The sequence below is a fragment of the Micropterus dolomieu genome, linkage group LG01 (assembly GCF_021292245.1).
Source record: "Micropterus dolomieu isolate WLL.071019.BEF.003 ecotype Adirondacks linkage group LG01, ASM2129224v1, whole genome shotgun sequence".
Lineage (NCBI taxonomy): Eukaryota > Metazoa > Chordata > Actinopteri > Centrarchiformes > Centrarchidae > Micropterus > Micropterus dolomieu.
The window spans coordinates 30,196,892-30,218,398 of record NC_060150.1 but is presented as its reverse complement, the minus strand read 5'-3'; the positions used below and the strand labels follow the sequence as shown (position 1 = coordinate 30,218,398).

Here is a 21,507-nt window from a genome sequence, read left to right as displayed (position 1 = left end):
GTGTCTAGTTTTTTCAGTTATAACATCAGACAGTACTGTGTGGACTTATTTGCCCTTTATTTTTCGGCTGTCAGGCTACATATAGGCGTCCCTAACCTTCTGGCTGGTGGAACTTGTTGGGGCTATGTAAAGCCTGACAGGAAAATCTGCTAACAGTAGTCTGTACAAACTACTAAAATGTTCTCTGCCTGTTCTCTGGATAAATTGTTTTTAGTAAAGATGCAAAAGTAAACATTATCTATTATTGTGTCTCTATTGTATTAGTTAAATAATATAGCTATAATATGCTATAATAATTATTAGATAATAGAATAATTATTATAGCATATTATAGCGATACATATTAATTATTATTATTAATTACTTGGTAAAACATTATGACAAATAAGTATAGTAGTTACTGTGTTTTGGCTGTGGGGCAGAGAAGTGATTAAATGCATCAGGTGTCCCTTCTTTGTAGTTTTAATATTATACAATGTTATCTTCAGATTTGGAGCCAGTGTGGGTGCACATGGAGACAATATAACTATTGCTCAATTCACTGTACTTTTGGTGAGAACACCAATAGCTCCTGGATGTTATAAGAAAAAGAATTGAGAATTCAGGATGGAGAAAGAGGGATTAGGACTGGCTGAATGGATTCATCAAAGCAGAGTTCTAAGCCTGGAAAGTCTTTCAAATGTCTGTTGAAATAGAGGAGAGCAGTGGTCCAAAAAAAGGAGGTATATCCCCAGTCACAATGGATTAGCAAACCTCCATTGCTTTGATTAATACTAGCTAACCGTAGTAGGGTTTTAAATCATTGTGTGCCATTTAGAGAACCTGTGAGGTCATTGGAGCCTAGATGATTCACCAACTGCACTATAATATGCATTTTGGTAATTTCATACCTTGAACTGTGTCTATTCTTTTGAAAAGTATGCTAAAAGTAGAAAGCAAATAAGATCAAATGTCAGAAATCTACAAAACAAAAGTCAGTGGTGATTTTCTATAAATCTTTTCCTTTTCTTCCTTGCATTTTTCTCCCCAGTGAGTACCACCTCTTCACGCTCTGCACAGAGACGAAGTCCCACATTGTCCACTGCTACTGGCCCAATCCCCTGGTGGAGGGCTTCATCATCCGCATACACAAGCACTTTTTCTCCAACTGCACCATGGAGCCTGTGGTATGGGTGGACCCGCCGGACGACACACTAACCATCCTAATCCTTATCCCTGTTTTCCTCACATTGGCCATGATAGCCCTAGTGGTCTGGTGCAGCAAGAGGAGCGATATCCTGGCTTAGGAGGGGAGGAAGATACAAGTAGAGGGAGAAGGGAGCGTAAGAAAGACTGAGTTCAAGGTCCCAACCTCTCCACTCAAACAATACTGTACTAAGGAGTGCACAGATTGGTTTAGTTGGTCAAATTACCCCATTAGTGGTGTTGCAAATCACCTCAACTTCCTGTGGAAATGAGGAAAGTAGTGCCCGGTAGTATTTTCTTGAATATTTAACATATTGTGTAATTTTTCACATTTCTGACACTGACCTACTATCACTGTGCTGTTGCACATCTGATGTAGACTTATTTGCTTTCTTGCATGGTAAATATGTAGTTTACCTTAGCACAAAGACTGGAAACTGACTCTGTCCAAGGTTAAAACAATCCACCCACCAGGACCTCTAAAGCTCACTGATTAACACATTATATCATGTTTGTTTAATCCATACAAAAGCAAAGTGTAAAATCAACTTGTGGAGCAGTAGTCGGGTACAATACTTTCTTGAGTCACCTCGAGATTCGAAGTATCAAGGTATTTTATTTATCATTAGACAACACAAGGTTTTACAACGAAATTAAAGTTTATAGTTTATACACACAGAACTGAAATAATTAATTGTATGTACATGTATGGTAACATGTAAAATAAATAAAATAAACCATAAATATTAAATAAATATTATAATATACAGTTATTTATAAACATATATACATATACACATATTGTTGAATTTGCATCTACGATGATGTAAACAGTAGCAACCAGATAGTGATGATAATATGGTTTTCATATTCACATAAAAAGTCAGACATATAGGAAACAGTGTCCATTTTGAATGCGTTTGAGTACCAAACATCACCGATGTAAACAAAGAGCTCGCCTCCTCTCATCTTGCTGGTATCTTGTGCTCTTGTGTCAGCTTGGAACGTGATCACAGCACCCACTGTGGAGCCTGGTTCAGTAGATCTGACAGGGTGGATTGTCTCAAGGTCCGCTGCTCTTTTATCCAAACCCTGGCTTCTTTATCTGATGACTCTATTTCTGTCATAGGTAATTTGTGTTTCAGCAATAAAAAAAAAATACGATGAAAACCAAAAATGTAGTAGAGTTTGAAGATGCTGAAGGCCCCAGCATCAGTGCGCGGAGCCGTTGCCATAGTCACCATCTTCTGATTCAGTCAATTTTACACAATTATGGCTTAGCCGGTTAAATCAAAATCCAACAGACATCAATCAATGATGTTTCAGCAATAAAGCCCAAAAGAAATAAGATTAAATCAAAAGTGTAGCAAAGTCTTAAGGAGTTTCCAGCCACTGCATCTACATGCGCTGAGCATCAACAGCCAGGAAACACTCCAGGAAGTAACTGCTGCTGACCAAGGAATAGTACGGCACATAACCCCCCGTAAACCCACATGTCACTTTACACTTTGATTTTTGTATGGATGAAACACACAACACACAAGTTAGTGAGCTTTATAGGTGCCAGTAGGTGGATTTTGTTACCTTTGAACAGAGCCTACAAGCTAACGGTTTTCCTTTGTTTCCGGTCTTTAAGCTAAGCTAAACTAACCAGCTGCTGACTGTTGCTTCTTAAGTAGCTTACAGGCATGAGAGTGGTATCAATCTTTTCATTTAACTCGCGACAAGAAACCGAAAATGCATATTTGTAGAACTGTTCCTTCAAGACACAGAGTCATTTGAAGATGTCATCACTTACTGGGTAACTTGACCAGCGGGACAATCTACCAAATCTTGGTGCATCCTTCAAAGCTCATGGATGTGGACCATTGACTCGGAGATTCTTGTCAGAGCACTGTATCGTGACTGAAGGCCAAAGTATCTACCAAGCATCAGAGGCAGTGACTGAACTGACTCCCATACCATTTGTTAAATATTTTAACATGATACTCTTTTTGGCTTGGATACAAAGGAAGACACATTTGGACTTAATATTGTCTGTAATATTAATCTGCAAGTTTTACCTTACACTGTTGTGCAACCCAAAGACAAGGCAACACTATGATACATATATGTTGGGACTTGAATTTCTTGTGTGACTACCTGAGCCTCAAGGGACTGTTTTATAACAGTGTAACTTATCCGATACTGTTGAATAAAATACTGTTAATACTCACAAAGAGGGATTCTCAATGGAAACAAAAAAATATGAATTGACATTGGGACCTCATACTGTACAGTAATGCTCTCTGTCCGTGCTGTCTACTGTATCTGCATTGCCTCTCCAGTGTTACTCAGACCAACGAGAAATTCACACCGATGTTTTGAAATTATTTCCTTTTGGGAAAGGCTTGATTTAATGTACGCACTTCATTGGTTCTTTGAACCACAGTCCTCACCGCCATGAGGGAAACTACCAACCAAGCACTGCTTTATTATTTTCTTCCAAAGCGTAAGGCATCAGCTCTGTCAGCTCTCACCGGCACACTTTTGTCTATGGAAACTTAAACTCCTGAGCAAAAGTACTTTGATTAAATCTCTCTTAAAGTAACTGACTGCTCTCCTTCATTACACGAACAAAGCAAGGACACAGAAAACAACTAACTCAATTTTTGCAATGCAATGTATCTTAGCTAATGTCTGTGAATTGATGTTTATGAATGTTTTGCAAAACTAGAGCCATCTGCTGTCTGTTGCCTTCTGTTTGTTCCACAGTCAGCTACAAAAGTGTATTTCTTTCTTAAAACCAGTGAAAATGTACAAGTCGGATTGCTAGCAACTCAGCCTCTTAAAATTATTCCTTTGGGTAATCTACATCATTTTAAAATAACACAATGTTGAATGATTATGAAATTAACTTTGAGATATTTCTACTGTATAATCTATGTAAACAAACAATACCGCCTGGCTATACTGGTCTCCTCATACTGTACTGCTTCATGGCATACAGATTAAAATGGGACATTGATGATCTTCTTCAAGAGGAAACTGTACTAAAGAGATCCTGCCAGGATGTAACAACTTTCTTATCTCATCTGTTGTCAATTAAAGAATCAGATACCAACCTTAGAATTAAGAATCCTTGAGATTTTCGTAAAATCAGACTCCATTTTTGACATTATACTCTACAGCAGCACGTTCTAATAATTTTTAGGGGCAAGGCTTGGCATTTGGTAGTGTCAATTTTCTGAAGGCACAAAGGGTAAATGCCAGGGCGGCAAGTCCATCAAATAAAACAATGCTTTCAAGTCCATGGAAATTATGAATTTATCGTAAGGGTTAAGGTGATGATTTTATTTTTATTCAATTTCTGATTTGTTAATGCTTGACAATAATTATAACCATTCATTAAGAACGCTGGAACACAGTCACAGTTGGGTCAGTTTATATAATGACATCATACTACTTACATACTCAAGTAAGTTTTTACACATCAGCAGAAAGCAAACTTGAAGATCAACATACTGTTTTTCAAAGCAGCCAGAGCAACCACACAGTCAACAACCAGGAACAAATACACGAGAACTGCAGGGAGATGAAGAGAGATAGAGAGAGCGAGACAGCGCCTGTACGAGAAAGATATGTGACCTACGACCAGTTCATTAGTTTATAATAACGCAGAGCAGTGACGATACAGACGTTTCATAGAGAGGAGCGTATATAATGTGAACATAGACTCCAGCCTGCAGTGTACACCACTGATAAACCACACAACTGTAGAGTAACAATAGGCTTCATGATCATAGAAATTGTTTTATCACGTCGACACTTCTGTCCATATTCACGCCCCCCCCCCCCCCCCCCCCCCCCATTCACATGATCTCTCTTTTGACATTGATGAGCGCATCGACTTTATGTTTCCAGTAATTACAGTACAGCACAAGATGTCAAACTGTCATATGCTCAGATTTTAAAATGCTACTCCCAGTACCTTTAAGACTTAGAGAGTCTAATATTTTCTTTAGTTTTCCACTTCTTTTTAGACTCGATTCTATGGGGACTTTTTTTAGTTGCAGTGTTTTCGTGTAACCTATTATTGAATCCCCAAAGCTTCAGCACAGCACAGGGTTCATGAGGTGCATCAACCATGATTCAAAACCCTCTCAAAGTTATTTAAAACAAACACTCACATGATCCACATTCAGTCAGTATCATGATTTATCACAAGGTCTACAGGTGTTTCCTCCATGAAACAAATCCTCCCGGAGTTTGTCCGCTCTGAAGTCCAGAAGCTGCTCCACCCACCTGAGCAGTCACTGCATACAAATAAAACCTGCCTGATTAGTTAATTCACCTTTCAATTCATGTTATGTGTCATGTATGTGTATGTGTGTGTGTGTGACTAAACATCCATCACTGTAAAAAGGAAATGCAATCATTAAAGGCATGGTAATTTTATCATTTGAAAATCTGCTAAAAAAGCTGGAAGTGCGCCTGTTGTCTCAGTTTGTTATTTCACACTGTGGCAGCACTGGTTTCTGCAGTGATCAGGAGAACAGACCATTTGACAGAAAAACTGGCACAAATACCCAAAGCTGCTGACACATCTAATCTCTGATCTATCCAATCTGCATTGTGCTATAGGAGCGTGAAATTAAGCTTTTCTCAACTTTATTAAGTCGTACATATTCACTTCCATGTTAGCAACATTACCATAAGAACAGTTCACAGCCTCCCAATTTCTATTTCAAATAAAATTTTGTAAGGCTACAGAATGTGACCTGTCCTATTTACAGATTTTTAAAGGCCCTGGTAGTGACAAGTGATCAATTATTCTGTCTGATTAGAAATACAGGGGATCATCAAACAAAATGAAAAGAAGGTGTAAGCAGCAATGGCATTTCATTTCATTGGAATCACCACTATCAGTGGATTTGCTAGCGAGGCAAAAATCTACAAAAATCTTTTGAATGGAGTCAAACTTCTGTGACACCCAAATTCATGAAAGTGGAGACTTTTGTGTGAACTGAGAGTCAGTGAGTCCAACATAATGGAAGCTATCATAGCTTATTAACTGCAGCAACTTTTAGTAATTTCTTTTACTTACTTGCCTACCTACCCTTATTCAACCCTCTGCCAGCTAAACTGTTCCACAAAATAAGTATGGTTTTTAAACGTTAATTAGATGGATTCAATGGTACAGATGTCTGTTGGAAAAACTGGGTTAATTTATTGTCCAAGTTTGCTAACCACAAATTAGCAAAATGCCAGCTATGTACAACAAAAATAAAAAGTGCTAGAACTAGCGGCAGAATGTTCCCAGCTTGCTAACATGCTACCCATAGCTTGTCAACTGCAGTGCTTCAACAACTAGCCATGCGAATTACTACCTCACCAGGCCTTTAACATTGTCTTTTTCCGCAAGGAAGAAAAAGAGTGCGATGTTCATGTCATATTGGAGTAAGTTTCCAAGTTGTGAATAGTCAGACTTTTCTGAAAGCTCCAATGTGACCCTTTTACGGAAAGTCCCTCAGAATCAAACAAAACACAGCTTTCTTGTTTCAGCCAAATTTGGTGTGGTTTATTCGGGTTTATTGTTAAAGGACATTGTTTTTAACTCTCACACGACAGTTAATGTATAATAATTGTATAACCATATAACACTCACAGGTTGTAAACCGGACTTCCCATCTCTTCCATCCTTCCCATGTAGCATGAACACGGCATGAGAAGCATGTCAATCAAGTCCAGTTTCTATACACCCATAGACAAGACACAATAAGTGAAAACACCTGTGTAGGTGTACCATAGGTGTGTAGGGCCTTTACAGTATCTAAAATGCTACAACAAAGAAGTTTGGAGTAAAATAAACATACAAAGTGTCATGCTGTTTGGTGTATGTGACCTTAGTGGATTCCATCACTCTGAACTTGAATTATACTCTGTTCTGAGATGAGGTAAAAAACAGAGCGAATACGACTTCTTTCACACTCTAGAGACAAATGTGCTTTTGGGAAATGCATCGACTTTGTTCAGTCACCACAGAACACTGAGGAGAGTTTACCCGGGCAAGCATGTGTGTGCGTGCATTCAGACTCAGACATTATTCTTTTATTAAGACAACAACATTATCTCAATCTACAAACAGACAGACAGCTGAATCCCTGACAGATATGCTATGTGTCTGTGTAACCTTTGAAACAATACAAACACAACCCAGCCATGCAGTTTCAAATCTTATCATTACATCATGTAAATAAACTCAATGTCAAACAATGCAGTCATCACTGTCAGCGGGTGATTGTCAATGATGTTGATATTGCTGCCGACACTTTGTCTAATCTTCCAGAGTCTGGGCTGGGAAACACAAAGCTTGAAACGACAAACTCAATGACCACAAAACCTTCACAGTATCATTACTGACTCCGCCTAAACAAACAAATGGCAAGATATATGGCAATATTTATTCCATCTGAAACTGTCAAGGAAACAACACAAGTGTTTTTTGTTTCTTTGGAGAGGCTAAACAACAGGGTTTAGAGACACAAACAGAGGAGACAATAGTTCAGTCTGCGGTGAAGGGACACATCGCAGTGCAGTTGCCCTCAAGGATGGCTATTCACAACGCCTCCACAGCCTGAATCTAGGAGGCAGGAAGGATATTAAAGCTTTTTCCCAGAGTTGACAGAAGAATACAGGGAAGTGGGTTGACCCAGCGGGTTTGACCAAAAGCAGTGCAGGAAGTGCGAGAGTGCCATGCTTCCACACAGAGATACACTGTTGTGACGGGGGAATTGCTGGCAATGCACAGAGCACTGTGTCTGAAATGCGGCTCCTCAAGGTTTCTAGCATTGCATTGTAGTTATTTTTGCTAGCATTATAATATTGACACTACTTAATATTTTTTTCAAACATACACTTGGCTAGAAGTTAAATGTGTAAGATCTGACCAGAAGTTTAGTTTCAAGTATTCAGAAGATGAACTAACATGAAGTAGAAGTTTTGACGTTTGGTAAAAAATATCTATGTATTGTGCTGTAGGCCCTGCGATGGACTGGCGACCTGTCCAGGGTGTACCCCTTTCGCCTGATGTCAGCTGGGATTGGCTCCAGCCCCTCTGTATGCAGGATAAGCGGTTGACGATGGATGGATGAATGGATTGTGTTGTAGAGATATCTACTGAAGTTAACATGATAACGAGCTAGCCCCTGCCCCTCCACTTTGTACCTCAAGACATGATAGCCCAATAGTATAGCTCAGGTCTACCCCCCATCCCACCTCATAAAACAGAAAAAATACAACCGTATACCTTCTGAATTCAAGTTTCTCTCCTCACTGAACTTCAGGTATATTCAACCAACTCCAGTTGCCCTTGATTTTTAAACTTCCTTGGACTCACTGAACTAATGGCATTGTAATTGTCATCATAAAACATGACAAAAACAAAGTCACACTCACCAAAACCGTTAGTTAGTCTTTAAAATTTTCTAACAGTCACCAATTCTGGTTTAGTTGAACTACACCCTTAATTCACTGAGTTAGATGTGAAAATATTCTAACTCTTCACACTGTCGCTGCCTCTCTGATGCCAGACCTCCTGTTGTTCCATTGTCAATATGTCTATATTTTGTCAATATGTCTATATTGTTTTTGTTAGTGTGTATATTTGTGTTGTCTACACTGAAGTCTGTGTCTGATTTTATTTTATTTTGTTATTGTGATTTTGTATTTTTGTACGAGTAAGCTGTTTTGTCCACAACCCAAATATATTCAGTTACTGTCACAGAGGAGTAAAGAAACCTGAAAAAAATATTCACATTTAAGAAGCTGGATTCAGATAATACTGACCTCTTTTTTCTTTAAAAAAAACTACTCAATTCTTGATTCAATTCAATTCCATTCTCAAAATAGTTGCTGATTAATTTAATAGTTGAAAAATAATTGATTAATAGTTGCAGCTCTACTTGACGCCTCTCCTAAACCAACATCGTCCCCAGGGTCAGAGTCCGGGTGGGAGCTGCTATAAATCGCCTCAATGCTGTATTTCCTGTCATCTAACTGGCCTCCGTCTGTCTCGGAGGCTGCTCTGAGTTATAACACAACAAAGGTTAGAACAGAAGAAATGTTGAATCCTGCACCTCCCTGAGGTCTGTCTTGGCCCAGACCTTTGTCATCTTCCCTGAAACAAGACTGCCGGACCAGCTAGACACCTCATCCACTATTTGAACTGCTCTCAAGGAGTGAAAACTACAACTCCTGCTGCACAGTGGCCAGAACCCTGCACACAACGCCAGCGGGAATGTCTTATCTCTGCCTGCGCTTCAAAACAATAGGCTGAATCATGTTTTTTGCTGTGATAAAGGGATGATGTCTAAAACAGTATGTTAATTCCCTTTTAGAGAAGTTAAGTTCTCTAGCATTAAGTTAGCGTCTTACCATTTTGTTTTCACCATAACATCACATACTTCACATCATTATTGCTAACAAAATCAGCTTTGGTATGTCACAATATCTGCTATTCACGTTTATCTTTTTTTGTGATTTCTTTGAAACAGAGGACAAAGTTAATCTATCAAAATAATTCAATACCTTCTTAAGAGATTGATCATATTAATATCTATTAATCAACTCAGTAGGTGACTTCACTGATGGGTTGCTCATTTCTACCTGAAAGAGCACTAATCAGTGAAATCAGCTTTCAAATCAGAGTAAATCAGAGTATTTGGCCCTTGACCCTTGGTGTCATCTTGGGGCTTCATCTGTAGTAACCTGTGGCTCTGTTTGCTCTGCAGGTGGCTGATTGGGGTGACATGAACACCTGTGGTGCCCAGAGTGTTCTCGAGTACCTAAGTCCTGCCTGCAGAACACTCTCTCTCTCTCTCTTTGCTCCTTCCCACAGACACACCACGTCTTGGCTTTGTTAGGTTCTGAGTTTTATTCTGATGTTTTTGACACTCATGCACCTCACACACCACTGATTTACTGATTTCCACATCCCATGTAGAGTATCTTTACTTTGGTTTAGTCTAATTTGGTAAAAGTGGATGAATAAAATACTTTCTGTGAATGACTTATCTTGGTGTATCACCCTTACGTTATGGTCACTTGATCCAGGTCATAACAACATGCAACAAACTGTATAATATTAGTGAGGATGTAGAGTAGTGGTAAGCAAATAGGGACCTGAAGGCCAAATCTGGTCCCCTGATGAAAGCATAGGGGTAACTATGCTATGAAGGTCATCGCTATAATGACTTATGCATATATTTATAACACGATATAATGCGTCCATAAGACATTATAACAGTTGTTATAATCACTTACAAACACACCTTAGGCGCTATAGCAAAGTTCATAACGTATTATGACCTTTTGATTTAATGTTTTATAACTAATAGTAATACCAGTTTATATCAATGTGCAGCAAGAATCTCCGACCATGTTCCATAACACATTATAACCACCGACTCTGCCTCACGATGACCTTCATAGAAAGTGTTACCAGCATAGGTTTTCACTTCAATAGTTTATCTCTAAACTTGGAAATGATTTTCCATAACTCTGCTGTAGCTAACAATATAAACAATTGTTATATAAATGTAAGGATCATGTTAATCCCAATAAATAGGACCTCTTTGGGGAGCCATAAATGATGCACCCACTCTTTTTTGTGTATGGATAACCAATTTATTACATCTCCAGCCTCACAGTGTATCACAGAACAAACATTCATGTATATAAGTAATTTCTTTGCAAAATGAGTATTATTATGAGCTGCTGTACCTCTCTTACCACCCAAAATGACATCTGCTGTCAGATAAAATCCTGAAACAAACAAATTTGTACTTAAATGTATTCAACAAACAATACATAATTAAGAAATATAGGCCTGTCTTTCCACTGCCCAAATAAACAATGGGAAAAAAATTGGTCCATGGCTGAACCTAATTGCTGACATAAATAATAAATATCAACACCGGGTGATGTTAAACATTAATGACAAAATGAATGACAGCTGAATTCCATTTAACTGCTTCAGTTTCATGGTCCTCATATTGTGCACACTGGCTCACTGTCGCACATACTGAATTTCGCTGCCCAATAATGTCTATGTGCAGCAGGGCAAGACACATTCGCCTCTGGGTTCAAATTGACTGGACTCCTTCGCTTTGCTCAGAGTGAAAACTAATTGAACTTTGACATGCGTCATGAGTCCAGCCAGTTTGAGAGAGGTTGTGGGATTGATCTCATTGTTTATAACCTTGTTTATGGATTTGCACAGTGAAAAGATCCAAGCAGCAGAGAAGATGCTGGCTGTGAGTGCAAGAACATTGACAGTTAATGATGTAAATTGTTTAATAATCAGCCGTATAATTTACAACTTTGTGCACTGCTGCTGTTAGCCCGCTAGCAATGCTAGCTCCTATGCCAGCTATGTTTACAATCTACCCATACTATTTCCTTTCCCGCCTGATTTTTGCACACCACCCAACAAGACCTAACCTACTCTACAAGTACAATGATTGCTATTTATACTTCCCTCCTACCTCACATATAATATTCATGGTTACCCTATTTTCATCTATAATATATTTTAGTATTGTGTGTTTTTAAAGTGATTGAAATGTTGCAAAAATTATTGTTTTATCAAAAAAATATTATTTCTAACTGCAACTTATTTGTTTTGTTCTCAAAAGTTATGAAGTAACAAGGCTTGTTGGGAATTGGGAAATCCGTTTGTCCAGTGATCTTTTTCCTGTCATGTCTGATAATGGAATAGCCTCACATCATCTTTCTTGTAATGGTTGGACCTTGTTGGAAAAGGCCTGTAAAGTGAACTTCTGATGGGTGAGTTAGGGGTTTCTTTCTGTTAAGATCAGGATCGGGGATGGAAGCTGCGATTGTTACCTTTTGTATGTTGGAAAATGTGCACTTACTGTAACCTGCCTGTGTAATGTCCCGCTTTGCCACTGTGTGATAAATGATAAATAGGCCTATTTGCGATTACCTGTAGACTTACGAGTTGTTGTGCTTATCTTGATGGCCATAGTTCTGTGCTTATCTTCATAGCGTGTCTGTGTTTTGCGTGTAAGCTGGTTAAAAATATTTCAGCTGTTGGGGGAATTCTGTGGCTGTAGCTTTGATTAATTTGGCATTCAGGCAGCCATTGGTTTTGATCAAAGGCTGGTTTGTCTGCGCCCATGGAAAATATTTTCACGGGGACCCAGCACAACTACGGTCACTTCAATCCTCAGGAAGTTTGTTTAAAATGTTCAGCAGTCAAACTCCAATTTTAAATCATGTATAGACGAAAAGCAAAGTCAATATAAAATGTAGCCGCGAGCGGCAATGACCGGGATCCAAGCAAGTTGCAAAAAACACAACATTTGACATTTTCAGAGAAGAACAGATGCAGATGACTTGAGAGATTAAAGGGATGAAAGAATTTGGACTTTGAGATAATTGGTGAAACGCAAACTTGATTTTCATAGCATCACCTTGAGATCAGAGAGTGTCATTATATGTACCGGCTACTTGGGGAAATGTTCAACCCACCTGCGACAATTTGTGCTTGAAAGGTTCAAGCCGCACAAACACTTTTAGGCGGAGAGAAAATGCCACTCGATCCAAATGAAAAGGAGAACTTAGACTCAGTATGACCTGAACAACCCTTATTGTCAGCAAGTCTGACTCAGTCACCTGGGATTGGTACCCTGCCACAGAAAATGTGTGTCATTTCATAGACTGTTTTGTTGCATTGTTAAATAGGTTTTGCTGAAAAATTTGAAGGGACACATATTAGTGGAGGGTTTGGAGAATTTCTTTAGCTTTTAGCACTTAATTTCCTGCTTTCAGATATGTTTTCTCCTGTATATCAACATTTAATATCATCCCTGCTAAACCAGCACACGTAGGGATGATTTAGTCTTCCCTCCTGTGTTTTTAGTGAGTTGGCAGTTGTGTTAGTTAGTAAATATAACATAAGTTTATATATAATATAAATTTCTGCTGTGAAAAAGGCAGACATGTAGTTCAAAACATAAACAACTTGAGCATAGAGTCCTCTCCACAAAATCAAAATGACTAATTTTTATTTCATATACTATACATAAATGTATCATTTGTCACCACTATATAGTGAAACATTAAACTCAGTGTTTTAACTCAGTCATGACATAATGAATGGAGAAAACATACATTCTCATATTTATGTTTTACTGGCTGCTACTGTTTTCCCAGTTTCCTTGACCCCAGGATGCACGCAGTCATGTTAGTTAATGGTTTTATTTTCAATGTAATGTACACAGTGTAGATTATCACTGCAGGGGTCAAGTGGTATATTTTGGTTTTATATGCATGTGTGTGTTTGTGTGCGTAGAAAACACAAACACATGATTTTCTACATTTGTGAGGACACTTTATTGATTTACATTAATTTGATGGGGCTTAAACACCACATGCCCAACTCCAATCGCAGCCTCAACCGATGACTAAAAACCCCAGTGACAATCATCCAACATGCCCTCAAATGTCAGTTCTCAGAAACAGCTAAACCAGACCACACACAAACACATACATATACACACACACTTTCCCACAGTAAAAAGCACTAAAGCACATGACCCAAACAGGACATCCTCCCAATCATTCACCCTCTTTAAGTTCCCACTCCCTCCCTCCACCCCCATGAACCACTCTTTCCCAGTTGTGTACTTTTTCTATCACAGTGAATGTTGAATGAGCCCGCATGTGCTTTCTTAACATTACCTCAGCAGTATTTGCTCAATTATCCTGCACACATTAGCAAATGCAGAAATTCCCCCTTCCTACTTAAGTCCTTTCCCCCAGCCTTCTCCTGGCCTGCGATTGGTAGGAAAGAACATCAGATTTTGACAACAGATTGCAGAATCATTATTGCTGCTTGAATAATGTTCACTGGCAACATTTTTAATCTTTAATCCAGGAAATGTGACGTAATTTATACTGTACAAAAGATAGACATTTTGACGGGGTCAGTTCGAGTATACAAAGTATCCCACATGTTAGAAGTAGGCTACTCAAACGCTCAGTTAACTGGCCACTAGGAGGCAGTGGGGAAAAAAACTAAACACTTTAATTAGCTTGCAGGGAGGAGATAGTGTGGTAAAACAAATTAAATCATTTAATGAACTTGTTGTGGACATGTTCATTATCATTATATTTCCTTTTTTATGTTGATGAAGAACATGAAAAAGGTGGCATTACGTTTCTGAACGTAAATAGGGTTGCCCAGACATGAAACCACTGCTCCAATGTTTAAGGCTACTGCAGTGTGCTGTCTGATCTTGTATCTTTATTTCACCGGGACTTAGAAACGCACACTCGGGGACCAGTGCATGTTCCTCATCACCCGGTGTTGACATTTTTTTCTGTCCCTCTCTAATCCTCTTTCCTGCTTTCACCTTTCTCATACTTTTCTTCTTCTCCTCCCCCTCTTTATCCCCCTCCGCCTCGTCTCTCCTTTTCCCCAGTGATCCCTTTGCCCTCCTGCGTCCGACTCCCCCGTTGCTGGCCAGATCACCACACAGCTGCACTCTGTCACACACGCGCGCGCACACACACACACACACACACACACACACAAAGATACATACTTGGCTGGAACAGTTTGCTAAATGCCATTACTAAATTAATGTGTGTCATGTGATAAGTGCAGACAATTTTGCAATAGTGTGTTTTTGCGTGTGTGCAAATCCACATCCTTGGGGCCACTTTGGAATTTATTCCAACTTTTGCAACATCTTGCATCACTTTTCCAATAACATCATTAACATGGTCTGCGGACTCCTGGCTCTGTTTCACATTTCATGTTTGTTTGCAACATCTCTGTGTATGTTGCTTTAATGCGTTTTGCTGTATGTTTGACAGGTTTTTTTCATTTTTTCAGTTTTACACTGTAACTCATATTTATCCTCTATGTTCTGCAATAACACATAACAAAATATTTATGCATGGTTTGTTGTTTTCTTTCTGAGTGCAGGAGTTTTCTTTTATGATTCAGAAGACAAAAATCTACATCAGATTAGAACTGGCAGCTAAACCTGCATACAAGTAGATGTAGAAACTAATTCCTAACACTAAATTGGTAAAACTCAACAAGATGAGATGACAGATGAGATGAAATTTTAATGATTCCCGTTGGAAAACTGGGTCATTGCAGTAATAATCGGATGCTGTAGGAAAACGTCTAAGAGAACACGCTGAAGATAAAGATATGGGCTTATGCTGCCTTCCTGTCGGTTTGAGGGAAATCTTATCAAGTTCTCTTCTGACAGATTTACAGGCTGCCAGATGTTTCCACTGGAATAAACAAGTGTCCATCTTGTTAAATCATTGCCATGTTGATGTGACACAGTAATCATTCAGCTGACACTATATCCTGTTAGTATAAGATTTATAAATGCTTTTGGGTGAGTCTTTAGTGGGAAGAATCCTCTGGTGGATGGGAGGAAACCATAATGCAAAAATGCATTGGCGGCTCATAATGAGACTCATGTGAATTTACATAGCATAGGCACCACTATGCATCCTTTTCAGGTGCTGTTAAATTTACTGACTTGTATCTTTTAGTCAAATCTTCATGCTGGGAGATCATATTATTGAAATGCATAGGTGCTGCTAGACCTTTTAACTGGGGCTTGTGCCGTTGTATTTATGTGCTGTGCCCCCAGTAAAATGGTCAAGACCCCTTGCCGTCGCTTTTTAACATCCTGGGCATCGTTTTAGATGTGTAGGGCTCTGCTGTCAAGTTAGCAACAACATATATATCCAACATCCGGTTACATTTTCAAAATAAACATCAAGAAACAGCACGTGGTTAACGTTGTGAAATGTTGCAACAAAAAAAAAATGCGTCAAAGGTGAAAACGAGTATCAATGTTTACAACTTTGATGAGAGGATGAAAAGGGACTATCCTTCTGGGCACAACAAGAGATTAAAACTTAATGAGAGTGACTTTAGGGAAGAGCAGTCAGATATATGTGCTCTCTACTCTCAAAGTCTGATGAGAGCAAATAACAGTAATGTTAAATTAATGTACTAGTTTGCAGTAATCTCTGTCTAGTCTGTCTGCCCTGCTAACCCAGCTGGGCAGTGCATCTCTTTGTCTGTCTGTGTCTTGGTTGTTGCCAGACTTTGTTCTGAACAATGTCAGAGTGAAATACAACAATTTATTAAGTTAGACCGGCCGGCCATTGTGTTTATAAACTGCAGCAAGGAAAAGATATCTGCGACGCGCGTGAAGATGCGTTTATTTGCGCATGAACAAAATGAAACTCAAGCATTCCAGCAGCAACCTCTATGCCGACCAGTCCAGGCAATACCCGTCATTTTTAAACAAGACAATAATTATCTGTCTCTCAGTCAAGGTTCAGTTACAACTCTGGACTAATGTAAGATGGACAGCAATGGATTGACATTGACTATTGAAATTGTTGATTAGTGGGGCAGACAGGGCAATATGGATAATATGGATGTGGAAAATAAACATCACCTATTCAGTCAAGTCATAGTATAAATAATACATTTTTGAAAGTAAAATACTAAAGGAAACCTGCGGGAGCCAGTTTAAATGGACCTGATAGAGCTGATAACATTAATATCTAGCAAGTATAGTTATCTATAATTTACAGGGACTATGCTGAGGTTTGGCAGTACAGTAGATGCTGGATCATCAGCCAGTACAAGCACAGTTGATCCACATCCAGCCTCAGCCAGTAGGCTCCTAGCATAGACCCAGTCCAGACGGCTTTAGCAGGTCCCACAGACCCAGGTGAAACATAGACAGCCTCAGACAGTAGGAGCACAGCCAGAAATGTACAGCCAGCATCAGAGACAAGCAGCTCAAACCCTAATGGAACAGTTGCTGCTTCACCAAATGACCCAGCAGATTGGCCCCCAGTCTTAACAGAATTCATGAGGACTGAGTTAGCAAAAAGGTCCATTGAAACCAGCACTGGATTTTCTAAAAGAGGTTTCCATTCATGCTTATTACAGAGACAAACTTTTGAAAGGAGAGAGGATTTTAGTGAGACCCCAGGGAGGTAAGGACTGGCTCTGGAGGCGACGTAGGTATGTGTGCGCATGCTGTGGTCAAAGCCCTTTCTGACATGGCAGTGCCAGTATTAACTGACTAGCCAAGGGAAGCCGGTAAAGCAAATACAAACACATTTTCTATGATCCTGCAGGTTTTTAAAAAATTATATGTTGGGTGGGGAGGCCTGTGCCCCACTAAAGCTTTATGTCTAGCAACGCCCCTGCTGAAATGTAAGATAAAGATTCCAAAGACTAAGCTCTAAATTCTCAGCTATGAAGCCAAAAACAAGCTTACTACAACAAACGTGTGGATAAGTTCATGGATGATATAACATTTTTCCGTAGGAAGTGTTTTATGTTTTTATGGAGAGGCATAAGTGCATCTATTTGTATTTGTAACCTCAGAAGTCAGTTTCACTTTTCCGGTGACGTGTTTGTGCCTTGTTATATTCTGGGTGTTGCATCCTGCTGCTGTGAGTACAAAAGTGGATTCAAAGGAGCCTTTTTCTAAAAGCAGAGTTCCCCCATGCTCCGTCTTCCTGTTTACATCCATTCTCACACATACACTCATGCTCACACACTCACACACACACACACACACACACACGTTAATCATCAGTTTGAAATCTATACTTGCTTACATGCATTCCCATAATGCATATCCCTCGCATGCACACACTCACAGTTGCATTCTAATACAGACACCTGCCAATTTATTATTCTGTATTCATGCAAATACGTTTTGCTTACTGTGTAATCTCCCACAATGCACCAGTAAACCAGCTGAACTGTCTCTAAACAAGATTTCCTGTGACATCATCAACCCCTGTATCTCCTGTTGTGTGAAGCTTTTTTTATTTACATCCAGGCAAAGAATGAAAACTGACTGTGCTATGTAGGAGTAGTTTGACTGATTAGTGTGTCGCTAAATCAGTCATTCATTCATATCACACACTTAACCTTTCTGTAGACACGGGGGCTCAGAAGACACACTGTGGAAAATACTTTTATTTTTACTGCTTATTATGATAATAAGACCTTATGCCTATCAAGTGACCAATAATGCGTACTTTCAGAATTTGCATAAATAAAGTGTTACTAATTTGTATTGCTTCGCTACTGTGCAAACAAAGGTGTAATATAATAATTCACAGGGTAAATGCCCATTAAAAACGTTTACCACATGCTCAAATTATGGCAACCAGTACTACTTGTATTTAAAAAAAATGTAAGCCAATTTGGTAAAAATTTGATTTGATTGCTTATCTAATTGAACAAAATGGAGAGGACCCTTGATCCTCCCCTTTGTTCATCTATTATGTAGTTTTTAATGGAGTGTGGTACAGAAACAGTGACAAAGTTACACACTCTTGGCTCATTTTCCATGTTATCTGTCAGTGGCCAAGATCACACTTACACTAGATGAGATTTTTGTGGTTTTTGAGATGCAATCTTTGTTAGTCAAGATGAGCCAACCCTCCCAAGATGTAACAAAATGTATGATTACAGTGAGTGACAGGTGGGTGCCCTCTTAGGTGGCTAGTCGGTAAATGTTTCAGCAACCAGGCTCAGTGCCACCTCTTTGCACATTTTTACATTAGCCAGAGTCAGGCATTGCTAAGATGGCAACAGCCAGCCCACAATGAGTGTCACAACAGCTTTTCAGAAACCTATGGGTGACGTCCCGACACTACATCCATGTTTTATACAGTCTAAATGGTGGTGCTTTGAGCTAAATGCTAATGTCACACTGCTAACATGCTCATAACAACAAACATGCTGATGTTTAGCAGCAGGTGTAATATTTACCAAGTTTTGCGTGTTAGCATGCACAGCAAAAGAATATCACCAGTTTTGCAGGTATTTCGTCCTAAAACGGCCCTGCGATGGATTGTCCAGGGTGTACCCCGCCTTTCGCCAGATGTCAGCTGTCCTGTACGCAGGATAAGCGGTTGACGATGGATGGATGGATGCTCCTAAAAAAATGTATTAAACTAACTGAAATGCATACCTAATGATGATGCTATAGGAAACCAAAGTATTTAGGCTTTATTCCATGAGAACCATGACTGTCTGTTCAAAATTTCAAGACAATCCATCTGACTAATATTTTACAGTTTGAAGCGGTAGACCAGTTAACCATCTCTGCTAGCATGACTAAAAAGTAAAAACAATGTCTTTGGCTTTTCTTTTCATAAGGTTTTAGTTTCACCTAGGTGCTGTCTGTTCAGTAATGGTGAGGCTGTCCATGCTTCTGCAATAATCCAGATCTCGTATTTATTCCAACAAACTGCTTCTGCTGCTAAACATTTAAATGACGTCACTGTTTTATGGTAGAATCGCTCCCTGACTCAACCCGACACTGTGCCCTTTATAACATAAAATATAAGCTTTTATTCCACAAATTGATTTCTTTTATGAATGAATTTATATACAAAAGCTGTATTTTATTAGTTGTAGACTGGAATCGCAAAGAATACATTTTCAGAGTTATACAAGTGAAATATTTTGTAACTGCATTTAAAAACTAAAAAGCTATGCTATTCTTCTTTTCAGTTGATGAAGTCTAATGGAGAAGGTAAACATCATCATTGTATCTCTGTGGGGTTAAGGTGAGAAATCAGAGAAACAGCACATCCACCTGTCATTTCAGGGGCAGCCTTTCTCATTACCCGCCAATAAAAGCCTTATTAAACGCCTGTTACCAAGCAACCAGAGCTGTTACAAAGTGAAATGGCCACTATATGATTTAGTACCACTTAGTGTGTAAGTGTGCCCTTAAAGTTCTTTAAACACACAGTACCTGGGTTTGTACAAGTGTCTGTAAACCTACTGCAGCACCAACATTAAGCATTTTAGAGCTAATTAAAACACTACTAAATATTACTTTGAACAGATGATTGATTTTTGATTTTTTCATACAGAAAGGGGAGTTTTCATCTACAGTAGCATGTTATGTTATTATATTAGACTGAACAAAATTATAAATGCAACACGTTTGTTTTTGCCTCTATTCATCATGAGCTGAACTCAAAGATCTAAGAATTTCTCTACACACAAAAGGCCTATTTCTCTCAAATATTGTTCTCAAATCTGTCAAAGTCTGTGTTGGTGAGCACTTCTCCATCCACCTCACAGGTGTGGCGTATCAAGATGCTGATCAGACAGCATGGGTATTGCACAGGTGTGTCTTAGGCTGGCCACAATAATTAGAAATTAGTATTTCTTAATGTAAAGCTACAAGAATACAAGGGATTACTGCTTTTAAGTGTAAAACAGTACATTTTACTATTGATGGTATACGTTACATTGCCTCTCAACAACACAACGGTATTCACACACCCATTTAAAGCAACATTATGTGTAATTTTATTTCAAAATAACAACCTCAAAATGATTTTGAGGGTACACTGATGTGTAATAGGGTGAACTGAGTCTCTGTCTTTGCCACTTCAGGTCGGGGTGCTGATTATTGGCAATATGTAACACTGGACTCCCATGCACAAACAATGTTTCGTGAAAACGGCGTAATGCTTTACGGCACCAACACGACCATTCAGCAAGCAAGCTATAAGAGGAAGCAACAAGTATATAATGTACAATGTAAGTTTTCAACAACAGCAACATTATGCTGCTGCTCGTGGACAAGGGTGCCCGTGTGGAGCTGGGCGAGCAGTTCAGTTAGCTCTCCTTATTTACAGCAACAGTGAATTATACTCGGAAAAAGTAGGGACACCAAATCGCACAAAAACAAATTACATACAACAACTTATAAAGTTGCCATGTGTAATTTTGATAACGTTACATTTAGCCAACATGATAAGTCGACATTAGATAGCTTGCCGTCTTTGAATAACTAGTTGTGTATCTTTCAACAGGGAGGCTCAGAAATGTCAGCATAGTTAAATTTATTGTATGATAACAAAAACGGTTAGTGAGCTAAACTGACTTTTATAAATGATGATGATGATGACTGTTGTTACAGTAATAAGTTACTGTAGTGAATGGGTCTTCCACTGTTATGTTGCATTTCTGTATATTATGTGGGTCATATACTGCAACTCAGGCCGCTGAAGAAGCTATGTACCTGAGTGTCAGTAAAATAATAATAAATATAGAACGTTGTGAAGCCAATAATACCAGATCCATTGTAATGTAGCTGGCTGCCCCTGCTTTGAATCACTATTGGTTTTAGAAACAAATCGCTTCACATTTGCTTTGTACTGTTACATCATTTCACATAATACTGGTGTTGCACAGGATAGTAA

General features: G+C 38.9%; 1 protein-coding gene across 1 annotated transcript in view; it reads left to right on the top strand.

Annotated features, from left to right (window-relative positions):
• LOC123980099 (receptor activity-modifying protein 3-like) overlaps window positions 1–3,775 on the top strand; it is a 40,214-nt gene extending 36,439 nt beyond the window's left edge. The window contains exon 4 of the mRNA XM_046064324.1: window positions 1,031–3,775. Coding sequence (XP_045920280.1) covers window positions 1,031–1,286 — 256 coding nt within the window. The 3' untranslated portion in view covers window positions 1,287–3,775. The remainder of the gene's footprint in view (window positions 1–1,030) is intronic.
• The last annotated feature ends 17,732 nt before the right edge of the window (window positions 3,776–21,507 follow it).